Source organism: Onychostruthus taczanowskii, unplaced genomic scaffold (assembly GCF_017590055.1).
Source record: "Onychostruthus taczanowskii isolate IOZ18803 unplaced genomic scaffold, ASM1759005v1 scaffold8, whole genome shotgun sequence".
Lineage (NCBI taxonomy): Eukaryota > Metazoa > Chordata > Aves > Passeriformes > Passeridae > Onychostruthus > Onychostruthus taczanowskii.
In genome coordinates, this window is record NW_024505892.1 from 7,569,521 (window position 1) to 7,583,393 (window position 13,873).

Consider the following 13,873-nt stretch of genomic DNA (forward strand, 5'->3'; position numbering starts at 1 on the left):
TAGCACAATAAAACTGAATTTGAGGAGGTACATAATTCCTTGCTCTATCAGATACCAAGAGAGTAAGTGTTGGGGTACTACTGCTATGTAATCCATAGGGTAACGTGCCTTAAGAAAAAATAGGTACAAACTGACAATGAATATGTGGAAATTAAAATATAAAAGGAAGTTTTTCAAGAAAGAAATTCAGGAATGGACTTTCAGTTCACTGGTAACAGAAAACATGTCTGCTTCTGAAACATTTATGAAATACTTTGTGTGATACTATTGCTTGTAATAGACAAAGGCTTCGTATTAGTGGCTTGTGGTACTTGCTTCAGTCCTGTGTAAATTTTCAAACAATTTTAAGTTTTTGGAAAATGTTTAATGAAAGTAATTTTGGTCCCAGTAGAAAAACTTAGCATGTGGATGGACAGAAATGGTTCAGAAATTATTGATTATGTTTGATTATTATTTATTTATGCCTTGGATTCACTCAATATGTTCATTGTCTATTGAATGAATATTAAAACCTTCCTGGGGATAAAACTAACAGTCATAAAAGCTGAAGTTTTAGTATATCAAGGCATCATTTCCCAAAAATGTGAAAAGGTATCTCAGCTCTGAGTGGAAGGCATCTCTAATGATGTTTAATTGGAAGCTATTGTTCTTGATCTTTGTGGAAACTGCAGACAAGGCAGCTGAGTAAGTTCTATGTTGTATACTTACCTGTTAGCAGCTGGACTCTTCCTGCCAACTCAGTTACAATATGTTTGCATTAAAAGAATTGCTGTTACTTGAGCACGTGTATTTTTCCCTCATTGCTTGCCTGTATGTGAAAATTTGGAAGTTAAATTTCCTATCCAGATGCTATATTTGTTCCTGTTTATCTTCATGTGAATTTGTTCAGGAAAGGTGTTGAGGTTTCTTTCTCTTCTCTGTCGTTGTCTGATCTTTTAAGACCATTGGCTTCATAGCATGGGACAGAGAAAACTTTTAGAGATTACTTAAAATTTGCCAACAGGCATTTGACAAAAGTCAAGTGGATTGAAGTTATACACAATTAGCCTTATAATTTATTCTCTTTAAAACATTGAAGTGACAAAAATCAGTCTTTTTTGTGAGTTTATTTGTTAAGTGCTTGGTTATGCTCTTTGTTTCCATCAAGGGGAGTTTCACTGTTTGATGAAATGAAGGCAGATTGAAGGGAAATCCCTTTATCCAGTGCAAACTTCTCTATTCACTTAAGGAGTTTTGTGACTTGAAAACAAATTTTTACTTCTCAGAAAGCTATGGATCCATCCTCAGAAGTTGGCTCAATGGCACTGTCACCTGCTGTGACATTTCAAACTGTCAAGACACTTAGGGGAGTGTCTGGGAGGACTGCCTTTACTGTATTTTGGCTTGGAGGAAATATTGTGATGAAACCTTTACTTCTAGGTTTTCTGTTGCCTACACTCTTAAGTAGAAGAGGCTTACAAATGTGTTGAATTTTTTTCATAGGCACATAAACCACCATTAATCTAGATGCTTTTTTGTCATGCTTCCAGCAGTATACACTAGTTGGCATGTTGCTCTGGCAGCTCTTACCCTGTGATGACTTTGTGCAGCTTGCTGCTTTGTACATCTATTTATCCTCTTTTTAAGCAGTTAACCTTTGTCACAAGCTGTTCATGTCTTTTCCTCCCCAGCTAAAACCAGAGGGTTACTTCCCAGGTCTGAGGTATTGTTCTGGTTAGCCACAAAGAGCTTGGTGTATACATCCGTGCTGGTGCTGTCGCTGGGAAATTCGGGAGTGAGAGCAGTCGTGAATTCAAGTTTGCCTCCAAACAGGAGCTGGAGGCCTCTGACACCAGTGAAAGCAAGGCTGCAGGCGAAGCCAGAAGTTACAGTGATCAGTGAGGCAGTGCCCAGTTGGACTGTTGTGCCCTCCCACCTGCTAAGGCAGTGGCAAGTTGTCACTCCCCATCACTGAGACCATCTTAGCGTGGTTGCCTGGCTTTGAGAAGCTCCTTGAGGAGCTCTTCTTTAATGGTTCAGCTCTTGCTGCTGTTAACAGCCTCCAGGGAAAGAGTGGCTGGGAGTTGCCTTCCCTGCAGTCATCTGTCTTCTATTGTTTGGTGCCTATCAGTCGGCAGTGAGCCCTCTGGAGCCAGAAGGGCTGGCAGGTCACTGCACTACCTGGGGGGATGTCCTTGCATTCCACAGTGGGCCCCAGTTGGAGGAAGAACATGTGTGTGGTGTCAGGGCTGGCCATTGATTGAACCGTGCAGAAACATCCCAGGTATTTAGGTGTCCCAGGACTGTTCAGAAATACCTTTGGTGCATGGATTTTCCAGCTGACATTGTATGAAGGTGTGAGAGGGTGTTTCGAAGAGCTGCTCAGTAACCTCCCTGTGCCCAGCCTGCTGGTAGGCTGCAGCAACCTGCAGGTGTCTTGGCTCACGTTCCCAGCTTGCCTGCTGTGAGACAGCTCTTGCAGAGCTGGAGCTCTTGAAACTGAGGAAGGTTTTCCCTCTGACATCCACCTGTTGCAGAGGCAGCACAGCACAAATAGCAAAAATGAGCCTAACCAAAATAGGAACAAGACTGAGTGTGTAAGTCAGCTGTAAGACTCTTCTGAATAGTAACTCTGCTGCTTTTCTGTGGTTGGAACAGCATGAATGTCTCTCCACAAACTGAAGCATCAGCACGTGGTGTTTAATGCATTTGGTTGCCTTTCAAAGTTGAACTCATGGTGTTTCAGTCCAGATGGATTTATCAGCAGTTTGTCCGTGTTTTCATATCTGTTGTGAGCACAGCTGATCACAAGCAAGAATCTTAGCTCCAGACATCTTATTATTGTGTATGGGCCTCTTCTTCCTTTCCTTCCCCCCAGCTTATTTCTTAGCTGTTCCTTGGGGCTGGAAGGACTGTATTAGTGAAAGCACACTTTTTAAGTGTGTGAATATGGGGGTCACCTTTGCTTGCAACCAGAATGGCTTATTTTCAGTACTGTACCATGGCAGCGTCCAAAGTGAGGGGGTGTGATGTGTTCAATAGCCAGGGACAAAACACTGCCTTGAGCTAAACCCATGTCACCAGCTGGGCCTGCAAACCACGTAGTGACTGGGAAGCAGAATTATTTTCATGTGGTAGTGCTGTAATCACTACAGCATTGGGAAGAACTTTTCTTCTGGCAGCAGGACGGCTATAACTCGCAGTGCTCCAGTGTAAGCACAGCATGTGGGGCATTGTTGAGCCTTGTGTCTGGCTGACAGTAATATCACATTCAGCGTGTAATTAAACACCTCATAAACTGCCTTGAGATGTTTGTTTATGTGTGCTTTTTAGTGGAGAAGTACTGTGTTTTCAGAGGATGCTGAAATTTCTGTATTCTGTGAAGCATTTGGTGTGTGATGTTAATTCAGCTCCCTTGTCCTCAGAAAGAATACTCGCTGTCTGGAGTGTGTTATTTTGCTAGCAGTGAAAAACATATGGTATGGGGATGTTCCCATGAATTTGTGTTACTGATTTGGTTTTCTTCTTTAGTATGTGTGTGTATGTTAGATATTGGAGACATCTGTATCAGTATCTATTGCAAATTAATATTTGCAGATATCAAAATGAATTCACATTTGGCTTGATCAAAACAAGAATGAGTTGTTTTGAATTCCATGGGGATAAGCAGAAACACATAGAAAATAGGCAATGTGATGAGGACACCATGTAAAAACTATATTGAATAGAAGATACTTCAAGAGACGTCCAGTAAATTTTTACTATGCTCTGTGCCATTTGTTTTGTCTTACAGTTTAGAGTCAATGAATTTGGGGCCCTGGAAGTAATTACAGATGAAACTGAGATGGAAAGTGTTAAAAAGGCAACTGCTACCACAACCTGGATGGTTCCAACTGCTCAAGAAGGTCAGTTAAGAAGCAGTAAACATTTTCTGTAGTAGACTGTAGTTTCTTTAATGCATCAACTTTCCTTAAAGCTTGCATCCAAAGTAAAAAAAAAACAATTTACTTGCTTTAACGGGCAAAGTATCTCTGATGAAGTAACCTGTTTCTTGGGATGTAAATTACTGTGAAAATCAATTCATTTCAAGTTGAAAGGAAATAATTCCACTGTTAAACATCTGAAGTTTAATTACAGCAACATTTTTTTCCTTACAGTAATTCTCTCTAAATTTAGAATTGGCATTTTCCCTCTATTTAATTTGCAAAATACTGAATTTCTTTTAATTATTGAGAATTTAAAATTTTAAGTTATTCAATTTTTTGTTGAGCTGGTTCTCCCAGACTGCCCACAGACTTTGCTAATTTAGCCTAGAGTTGTTTTGTGCACTGCAAACTGCCTTGGTATGGTCAGCACAGCTGCTACCACCGATGTCAGTGTTAGATGTGCAGTGTGTACCCCCACAGATGCCTTGCTCCTGCCAACTGTGCTTTTTTGCAGCATTAAAATCAATCTGCAGTAATGGCTAATGTTTATCTTGAATGGTGAAATTCTTAGAGTTGCAGTGTCTATCTACCAGATAACTTGTTTCCGGGATTTAAAATTCTGAAGTAAGAAGCACCTGTTTTGTTCAAGGAAAGTTGGTTTGCATGGTCATAAATTACTGCAATCTTTTTACACTGACTCCAGTAATGATGGAGTAGTGTGAAAGAGAATATCACAACTGGTTTTGTGATTATTTACAACAACCTAGTTTTTTTCCTTGTTGGTATTACATTTTATCAACTTTCTTTTAAAATATGTATTCTGTAAGTCCTTTGAAAAGCAGACATCACAATTTTTGTTTCATAATCATCCCTATAAGCACGAGAAGTCAGTGAGAGCTGCTCCCTCACCATTAGTTCATAATTGTCATGTGGGACATTAACACTGTTAGGAAAGTGGTTTGGGCCCCCCTCGAGGTCTGAAGTTGCAGACCACTGTTAATGTGTGCTCCAGCAAGGCTGTGATAGTTAATGCAGGTTTCAAATCTGTGATGAGAGTAGCATCCTTGTGACAGTGTAGTAACACAACAGGTTCTCTGCTCAGACTGAGAGATCAGTTACCGACAGCAACTGCATCCCCTCCAGTCTGACAAACCTAAACAAAAACTTGTGTTTCTACTGAATTGAACTCTGTTTATGGACATATAGACGTATTGAGTAAGCATTCTGCTACTACCCTACACCATCCTTGATTAATGTAGTGCTCCCCAAAAGTAAAAATACTGCTAAAATTTTCTGTTGTGAGAATAAATAGTTGCTTTGAACCACTTACGATGTTGCTGTGTAAATATAACATACATTATGTATTCTTCTGGGGGAGATAGCCTGCATGCAAGAGTTCATTTGACTCTGCTTTCAAAGACAGTACAGTGCTTAAGCAACATAAATAGTCTGTGACTTGGAGTTTGCCTTTTGGGGCGGTACAAAGACATCAGCCTGCTCTAGAGGCTGGAGTACTTGACAGTGCTTCACACTTGCTTTTGAGGGAAAGTAACTACACTCTCTCCTACATATAGCCTCTCCTAGGCTCTATGTGGGGAAATTTCAGTTTAGGATCAGTTTAATATTTGTTACAAATTGAGTGATGTTTCACTTCTGGTGGACCTCAGGCAGGTTGAGCAGTAGCTGCTGCTAGAGATTGCAGACTGTAGTCAGCGATTTGCTTCCAGAAATAATTTCACCTAATGAAAAGATACTCATCCTAACCTTTTTCTCCCAGATTTAGGTATAGGCATATCAGCAAGAGATGAGGTCCTGGATTCTGAGTGGTGATAACTCTGTGGGCAGTCAGTGCCTGTCACAAAATGCAGTCCTTCCACAAGTAGCCACATCAAGCTGTGACAGAACCATAGAATAGCAGGTCCCTCTCTCCTACTGCAGTGTGAAAACCTGACTTGCTTGTCAGCAATCTCATACAAACACTAATTCCTACTTGTTCATTCTGACAAGAGTGGTGTGGCTGATGTTTTTCTGTTTGCTTGGCAAGGCCTGCTAAGGATATTTGGGAATGTATCACCTCTGCCTAAGTGAAGTTAACTTTTGTCATTGTGCAGCCTTTTCAGAAAAGACAGGGATCCCCACCAGGTTGAAGGAAACTGCAAAAGTGGATGGACTTGTTTTCTGTGAAAACTGTTACCGCTATGGTACCATAGAAGAATTTGTTCCTGAAGGGAAATTTTGCAGCCAGAAATGTGCCCAGCAAGTAAAAAACAAGTAGGTACTATAACAAAACACAGAAACAAAGAATTTGGCATAAATGCAGCACGAAAGTGAAGTGATGGGATAAAATGTTCATGGTGGGGTAGAGGGAGGTATTAAGCAGACAAGTTTCAGCGTCACCATTGGTTTATAATGTTCTTTCACTGTTTTTTGTGTAAGTGCCTTAACAACATTTGGTTTTGTCTAACACTGACGTTGAAGGCAGTCTTTTTTACTCAGTGTGCTGTGTTCTGCTGTCAGATGCAAGCAGTAAAACAGTCTATGGGATGCATGAATCAGTGTCAGACTCCCACCCTGTTTCAGTCATTGGAATTAAGATAATCAGTAATGAGATGGTTGGGGTGGTAAGTTAATTATAATTAAGTGCAAGAGCTGTTTTGTAGTTGACAGTGAGTGAAAACATGAGCATACTGCAGTTTCTCAGCTCCTTTTTTTCAGTTAGTGCATTTCATTTCATCATAAAAGCATGTTTGTGTCAGTGTGTCCATTTTGTATTGCATATTGCTAGATTATGGCAGTTTTAAACATTTATGATTTTGTACATTTCCTTCATTTTAGCTAATTGCTTCAAAGTTTTCTGTTCTGATTTCTTGTTTAGCAATTTGTACAGTCGCATACCAGCTTTCTCCAACTGGATTTGTGAGACTTAACAATTACCTGTGCCTTCCTCTCTCTAAACTGCCCTGCAGTCCTAAACATTTCACAGTTTTCTTCTCCGGGAGACTTGATGGTACATGAAAAAAGACACACTGTTTAAAACATGTAAAACTTGTTCAGCATAAGCTGACAGCTTTCCTTTTACAGTTGCTATTGTGTGTCTCTCAGATTAATTCTTTTGACAGACTTAATTTTCTGTAGTATTTCGAAGAATATATTCAGTGTAATACTATGGGACCCACACACTTACTTGCTTTTTTACTCATTTTATGAATATGAGAAGTGAAATAATGTTGGCTTTGTGTCATTCTGTGATAGAGAACCAAAGGAGGAAAATCCCAGCATGGAATGCAATGGGGAAGATGATTCTAAAGGCATTCGGAAAAGAAAAGCAAAAGTACCTCTCAGAGAAGAGCCCCGGGATAACGGGGAGAAGAAGGAGAATCCAGATGAAATTGTTAGTATGCATTATAAACCCATTCCTGCAAGTATTTGGGTGGGAGTTTTGCCTTGTATTGCAATGTCAGTAGCTCCATCAGTCCACAAAGAAAAGAGGCTTCATCACTCTGTCAGAGCCACAATAAGTAGCTGTTTCATTTGCCAATTTAATTATGCCTCAGCAGTAAATTGTAATTATTGACAATGAATTGATAAAAGCTAGTTTTGGTCTCTTTTCCCTGCTTTTTAAATAACAGAACAAAAAGAATTTAAAGGAAAAATGATGCTAACATTGACTTGCCATGTCTTCATGGAAAAACAGGAGTGCATGTTTCCCAACAACCCTGTTACTTTGTCATTCTTCACATGAATAAATAACTATAGACCAATAATTTATTTACAAAGAAAGCTACGCTACAGTTAAGAAGGGAATACTTTAGATTTTCTTAGTGCAATTTGCCTTTAAAAATCATAGCCCAAAATTTGTTTTACTTTTGTGTTGCAGTGTAATTTGCTTTGGGGCACCTTTTGGTTTTTTTTCCTTTTGTAGTTATTCTTCATTTTAGAAAAAGCTTACCCCACAGTACCTTCCCATAATGCTTGTTTTCTGTAGTATGTGTTTTCTTCCCAATAGCTGTCACACTACTGGGGGTAGCACAGTTTTCAGGGAGAAGGGGAGAGTTCTGCAGCTACAGAATTGTCAAAAGGATGAAGACACTAGAGTTGTCTGGAGGGAATTTGCTGGTCTCCCAGATGAGTACTTACTCTGCTCATCTGCTCAGATGCTCACAAAACTGTTAATACAAAAACAGTAAAAAAAATTGAAAGGATCACAGTGCCATTTTGTATTTATTAAAGCAATTGTACATTTAAAAAAAAAACACAACAGAGTAAAACTGTGAGAGGTTTTCTTTTAAACTGTTTTGGAAGCATGAACATGCCAAAGATACTGTTATTCATCACTGTCTCAGTGGGGTCTGCTGAAGGCTTCATGATCTGTCTCTGGGTCAGGCAACGCTGGCTGGCTGAGTGCCAAGTGGTGAGAGTCCTTCTGCCTGCCATTTTCACTGTGTTTGCTGTGATTTGTCACTGATAGCTCACTTTGCTTCTATTAGACATCTGCACGTTTGTTTGAGGTAGGAGAGAGCTGGGTCAATAGCCATTTAAATGAAGTCACAGTTTAAACTTCAGTATCTCAACTTTTATCGTACTAGACTTCTAAGCTAATGAGGTTACTGTATTTTGTTGTTTTGGTTTTTTTTTCTAATTTAGGAGGACAAACCTGAAGGAAGGATCTTGAGAGTCTCTCAGAGAGCCAGGAGGAAAAGAAAAGGGGAGATAACAGTTTTGAAACAAAGTAAGTTATATTACGAAACAAAAATCTCAACCATCAACTCTTTAGGTAATAGCCTTATCTTATTGTGAATTGTTAGCATTGTTTCACAAAATTTGTATTCCCTATTGAATTTTTTTCATTACTGTAAAAAGACAGTGACAGTGTTATTTACAGCAATTAAATTTTAAGACATCATAGGGGAGGATCTGGTGAGTGTAAATGCAACTAATGTGCATTTTAGGTTTTTTCCTTTTCAACCCTCTAAATAGTGCCAGTATTAAAGTGAATCAGCTGCATTGAGTTCCCAGATGCTGAAAGACATGTATCAAGCAGAAGTGAAAGTTTACTTTTGTTTCCTTGGGGATCAATTTTGCATCTTCATTATGTGCTGGAAACAGACACGTTTATGGAACTGTTTAGGAATAATTGCTATAATCAATCCAAAGGGACATATACTGCATCAAGCAACATAATAAAACATAGTTTAAATGAGTGCTGTTCTTTCAAGCTATTTGTATGATAGATAGTTTTAGGAAGAATGGAAGAATCAGCTGCTATTATACCTCAGTGGTACACCAACCACAGACCTACATCTTGCCCTCCAGAGTGCTTCTTATGGTAGATGGGGAGACATTAACAGAGGTTGCCAGGCCACTAATCAACAAAGATCTCCAGTTAGCTCTGATGTACACCAGGCAGATGAACTACTGATTGAAGATGTAACAATTAATGTTATGAAAGATCCCCCTCCCAAGACAGAATCACTCCTGAGTTGTTTCTACAGTTGCTTCTAAGGTTGAAGAGATAAGAAGCATGTGAGACACAAGCACAAAGCTGATGCTTTGTGGAAATCACTGCTGCCCACTGACAGAATGATTTACAAATGTCTTCTGTTGGGTTTTTTTAAAAATTTTTATTGGGGAAAACCTCAGTATGAAAGTATAAACTGGTATCAAAGACCAATCTGTATTCAGAACCAAGCACAATTAATTTCTTTAATGGAATAGATAAAAACTGGGTAAATCCCAAATAAAATGTATGTGGTCTAATAGTGTTGAGCGATTACTATCACTCTGAAATTTATTATCTTTTGGTTACATTATTGTAAGCTTTCTTCAGGAGAGTTTGGCATTACAATTGTTATGGCTCATGTTTTAATCATAAAAAAGCTAAGCCTGTTACTTAAAGGATTTATTTTTCCTATGAGTAGCCCACAGTCTGGATCAAGCCAGAATCACGGTGTGGACTGCAATGAATCCTTCTGACAGCGTGAGCTTATGGTCTGAAATGCTAAGCTGTGCAGAGGAGGCATTTTAGGTGGAGATCAGTAGAGCAGAGTAGAGGTGTATGAAAGTAGATACATACATGGCCAACTGGTCTTGAAGTTGCTGGCTATTGCTATTGTGCAGGTAGTGCCTTATTTTCAAGGCCTGAAAACCGTGTGACTGTAGCCATTATTAAGATGGACTGTAAGCAATACTGCAATTACTGTGCAAGTGTTCATGCTGTGTGAACAAACCTGAAACTGGAGGTTTCTGTCATATGCTAATGACATCCTGAGGAAAAAAAGCACTGGTGACAGTTCTGAAGACTTGCATAAAATACTGTTAAATCACTGCCTTTCTACCCAAAACCATCAAACTACAAAGTGATGGAGTAGATGAGAAACAGTCTGAATACTGTTAAAGAATAGGGTCTTTCAATCCTGATTTAAAAAACTTACTATGAGCAGTATCCACTTGAAAATGCTTTCCAGTTAAAGAAGGACGTGGGGGAAAAAGAAACCCCTTAAAATACTGAGTTATTTTGTGTTTTGAACTCATCTTTTTACACATTTGCAAATTTTATGTCTTAATGCTTCTTAGGAGCAATGTGGAAAAATGCATTGGAGCAAGACTTTGTAAGTTGTTCTTGTCACCTGAAGGAGCTTTTTCTTGTTATTCATCAAGGTTTGTACTGCTGGAAATGTTTCTGGACAAACCAGGAACCTTTGTGTTCCTGGTGTCTTTCAGGCTACAGAACTTCTTTTTCTGAAATAAGCTCTGAACAGCACCATAAGTGCATTTCATAAAATGTACATTCAAGAATATTATGAACTTGCGTTGTGGATATTTTTTTTCTTGAGATATTAACAGTTACAGAATTATTTCCCTGTTTTATGCTTCTTTATAGCTGTACCCTCTAAAGGAAGGCAAGCATGGTGTTGGGCATCCTATCTGGAGGAAGAAAAGGCCATTGCAGTGCCTACTAAGCTTTTTAAGGAGGTATGACCTTTGAAATTAAAGTCAGTCAACCACCTAAGGTCATGAAATTCCTAGGAAATCAATAAACAAAAATAATTTGGAGATGTTATTCTTTTCTCTGGAAAATGTGCATGATGAAAATAATGCTGTGTCCATCAGCAATTAGGAAAGCAATTATCTCTCTCTGGTTTTTTCAGAGAATTCTGTTGTAGATGAGTGCTGTCAGATCAGACTGCAGAAAGCAGATGCTCTCCCGAAATCTGCTGTTCTAGCCATTCCTTCTAGTCTCTGAAGCTAAAAAATGTGATACATACCCACACTTTTTCATGCCATGTAATTTTCTTTAAATATGTTTAGAAAGGTGGTGCAAAGGTCATCTTTTGTCTTGTTGCTTTGATTATATTACCTGTCTTTTCTTCAGCTTCTGCTGACATTATATTTTGTTACTACATCAGATACTACTTTGTCTGGTTCTCCTTTTGCCTGTCATCTGATTGGATGTCACATCATCATGTCCTGCATGTCCTTTGCCTGCTATACTTTGTCATTTCAGTGCTTTCATTAGTGCCACCTCTCTTGCTTGGAAGAGAGCTCTGTATCCAAATCCACAAGATTTCTGTGCTGTTATCTTCCCTTGCAAAACCTGGTGAAACATGTGAACATGTCTCAGCTGCTGTACTCCTGCTATATGTTCCTTTTTTTTTGGAAACTCTCTTCTTACTTGTAGTCTGTTTAGTCTGTTCTTGCATCCATTTCTTTCTGTATCCTTCATACTTCAGCTGTTAAGTCTTCCCTGTGGGAATTAGCTTTCAGCTTACACATGCTGTGTGATGCTGGTCTTTAATTGGTAGTTTAGTTGCTATTGAGTTAGAAAAGTGAAGAAATAGGGTTTCATTTACAGAATCCATAGATTTGTAGGTGCAAGAACAACAGTCCCCTATCTTCAGTTGTGAAGATAGTGCTATATACTGGCTCAAAAATTAGCAAGCAAACAATCTAGGATAAAGAGTGTCCTAGTGGGAAGGTAGATTTACAAAGCATTGCTCTGCCTGTCTGAAGGCCCATGAAATGCTATGGCAGTACAAAGGCTTTGCAGGGCACTGCACACAGTACTGACATCTTAAGCAGTCAGTTAAGCAAAGTTTAAGTGGAGTTAAGCAATGTTTCCTCCACATTGTACCTTTCTTATTCAGTGCATCTTAATTTACTAGTTTCATTCTAAACCTTTAGCCCCTGGGTAGTGCTTGATCTAGTGTGCAACATTTAAAGCCTGTAGCAGAAAGAGAATTTTTAATAACACTCAGAATTGGCCAGGTAATTTTTCTGCATTTTACAGATGAACAAGCAAGCTGCATAAACAGATAAGGTAAAAAAAAAGCTCATACCAAACATCACAACCAATCATGAATCCTTGATTTGTGTTTGGATTTTGAGAATTACTCCTTTTTTCTTTTTATTTTACCATTTCAGAAGCAGTACTTTTCACAGGGCTGTTTCTTACCCTTAGTTAGGAATAGTCAGGATGATGGAGGGTCCTTGCTATTTCCTTAGACCTTAGAGTGATTTCCAAGCTGTGTCTCACAAGGTTTCCCATCCTTCAAAGTAGGTGATACCTCTCTCAGTATCTCCTTTGGTACCCTTCTCTTCCCTTTGACTGCAGAGTACTGCAGTTGACTTGGGAGCGTGTGTCAGCTAGACAGAAACAGAAGGGAAAGAGAACATTAATGTTTTTCCTGTTTTTTTTTTTTTTCTGTAACATAAAACTGACTGTGAATTTTCTAACCTGTGGAAAACAGGTTAGAAAACTGTCTTCAGTTTTGTTTACTTATTTTTCTGATCTTTCCTCCAATTTAACCTTAATATCTGTTACCTTTCTTCCTCTTTAACAGAGGGATGATGATGGTTGGTGATGATGCCTACTGATTGAAAAGGTGGTTGAGCCATCCTGCTTAGCCTCATTTTCACTTACTGTTTTTTAAAAGATACTCTTTTGGGTTCATTGTAATGTGATATAAGGGTATCACATTACAATGTGATACCCTTATATCACATTACATTGAATGTAACGTTGAATGTAACATTGAATGTAACATTACATTATGTTCCTGTGATGTAGAAATTCTCCTGGAAGACTACATAGTCTGGACTCAGCAAATAAAGGACAACAAATAGGCCATCTCTGCATACAGAGTGTTTAATATTTCTGCCTTTCAGTTCATCTTTCATGGCCTGAGATGTGGAACCGAAAAGGCAAAACAGAGTCATTGTTGTGATTATTATAGGAATTATGACCACCAGGAAAGTGTCACTGTACAGGCTGAAAATTAAATAATTAAATTGCTAAGATACTTTACTGGCAATTAGTGAAAAAAGTTGAAGAAAATGGTGTCATCTTTCCCTTGACTCTTTTGCTAATTCTTCATAATTTTTTTATATACTCTCAGTTTCAAGTCATTGTGTTTTTCAAACAATCATAAATTTCTCTTTTCCTCTCCACATTTTGAAAATGTGAAACTTAAAGTGATTTATTAGTTCCTTCAGAAACATGAATAATAAATAATGATTATTCTATTCCTTATAAAGATATTGTGTCTTTCTCTGGTGTACTCTCAGAAGTATTGAAACTGCTCTTTTCTATTGCAGTATCAGTCTTTCCCATACAACAAGAATGGATTCAAGGTAGGGATGAAACTGGAGGGTGTGGATCCTGAGCACCAGTCGATCTACTGTGTTCTCACAGTGGCTGAGGTGAGCAAGCAACCACAGCGCTGGTTTATAGCAGAGACTGAAATGAAGCAGCAGCAGCTGAAAACCCTCACTCTTACCTAACAGGCAGACAGAAACTACATGTAGGAAGATGGTTTTTAAATTAATAATGTTGTATTATTCCTGCCTGATAGACATGTAAAGAATATATCCAGTGTCAATGCAGCAATACATATATTTAACGTATGCAGAAAACAGTACAGACTACAGAAAACAGTATTAGACTAGTTGGATGGTATGTGGTTTTATCT

General features: G+C 38.6%; 1 protein-coding gene across 7 annotated transcripts in view; it reads left to right on the forward strand.

Annotated features, from left to right (window-relative positions):
• Positions 1-13,873, forward strand: part of L3MBTL3 (L3MBTL histone methyl-lysine binding protein 3) — a 76,709-nt gene that overhangs the window by 18,321 nt on the left and 44,515 nt on the right. For all 7 annotated transcript variants that reach the window (XM_041423737.1, XM_041423739.1, XM_041423740.1 and 4 more), the window contains exons 3-8: positions 3,773-3,884; positions 6,017-6,176; positions 7,158-7,296; positions 8,550-8,634; positions 10,786-10,877; positions 13,500-13,604. In XM_041423737.1, the coding sequence (XP_041279671.1) occupies positions 3,773-3,884; positions 6,017-6,176; positions 7,158-7,296; positions 8,550-8,634; positions 10,786-10,877; positions 13,500-13,604 (693 nt within the window). The remainder of the gene's footprint in view (positions 1-3,772; positions 3,885-6,016; positions 6,177-7,157; positions 7,297-8,549; positions 8,635-10,785; positions 10,878-13,499; positions 13,605-13,873) is intronic.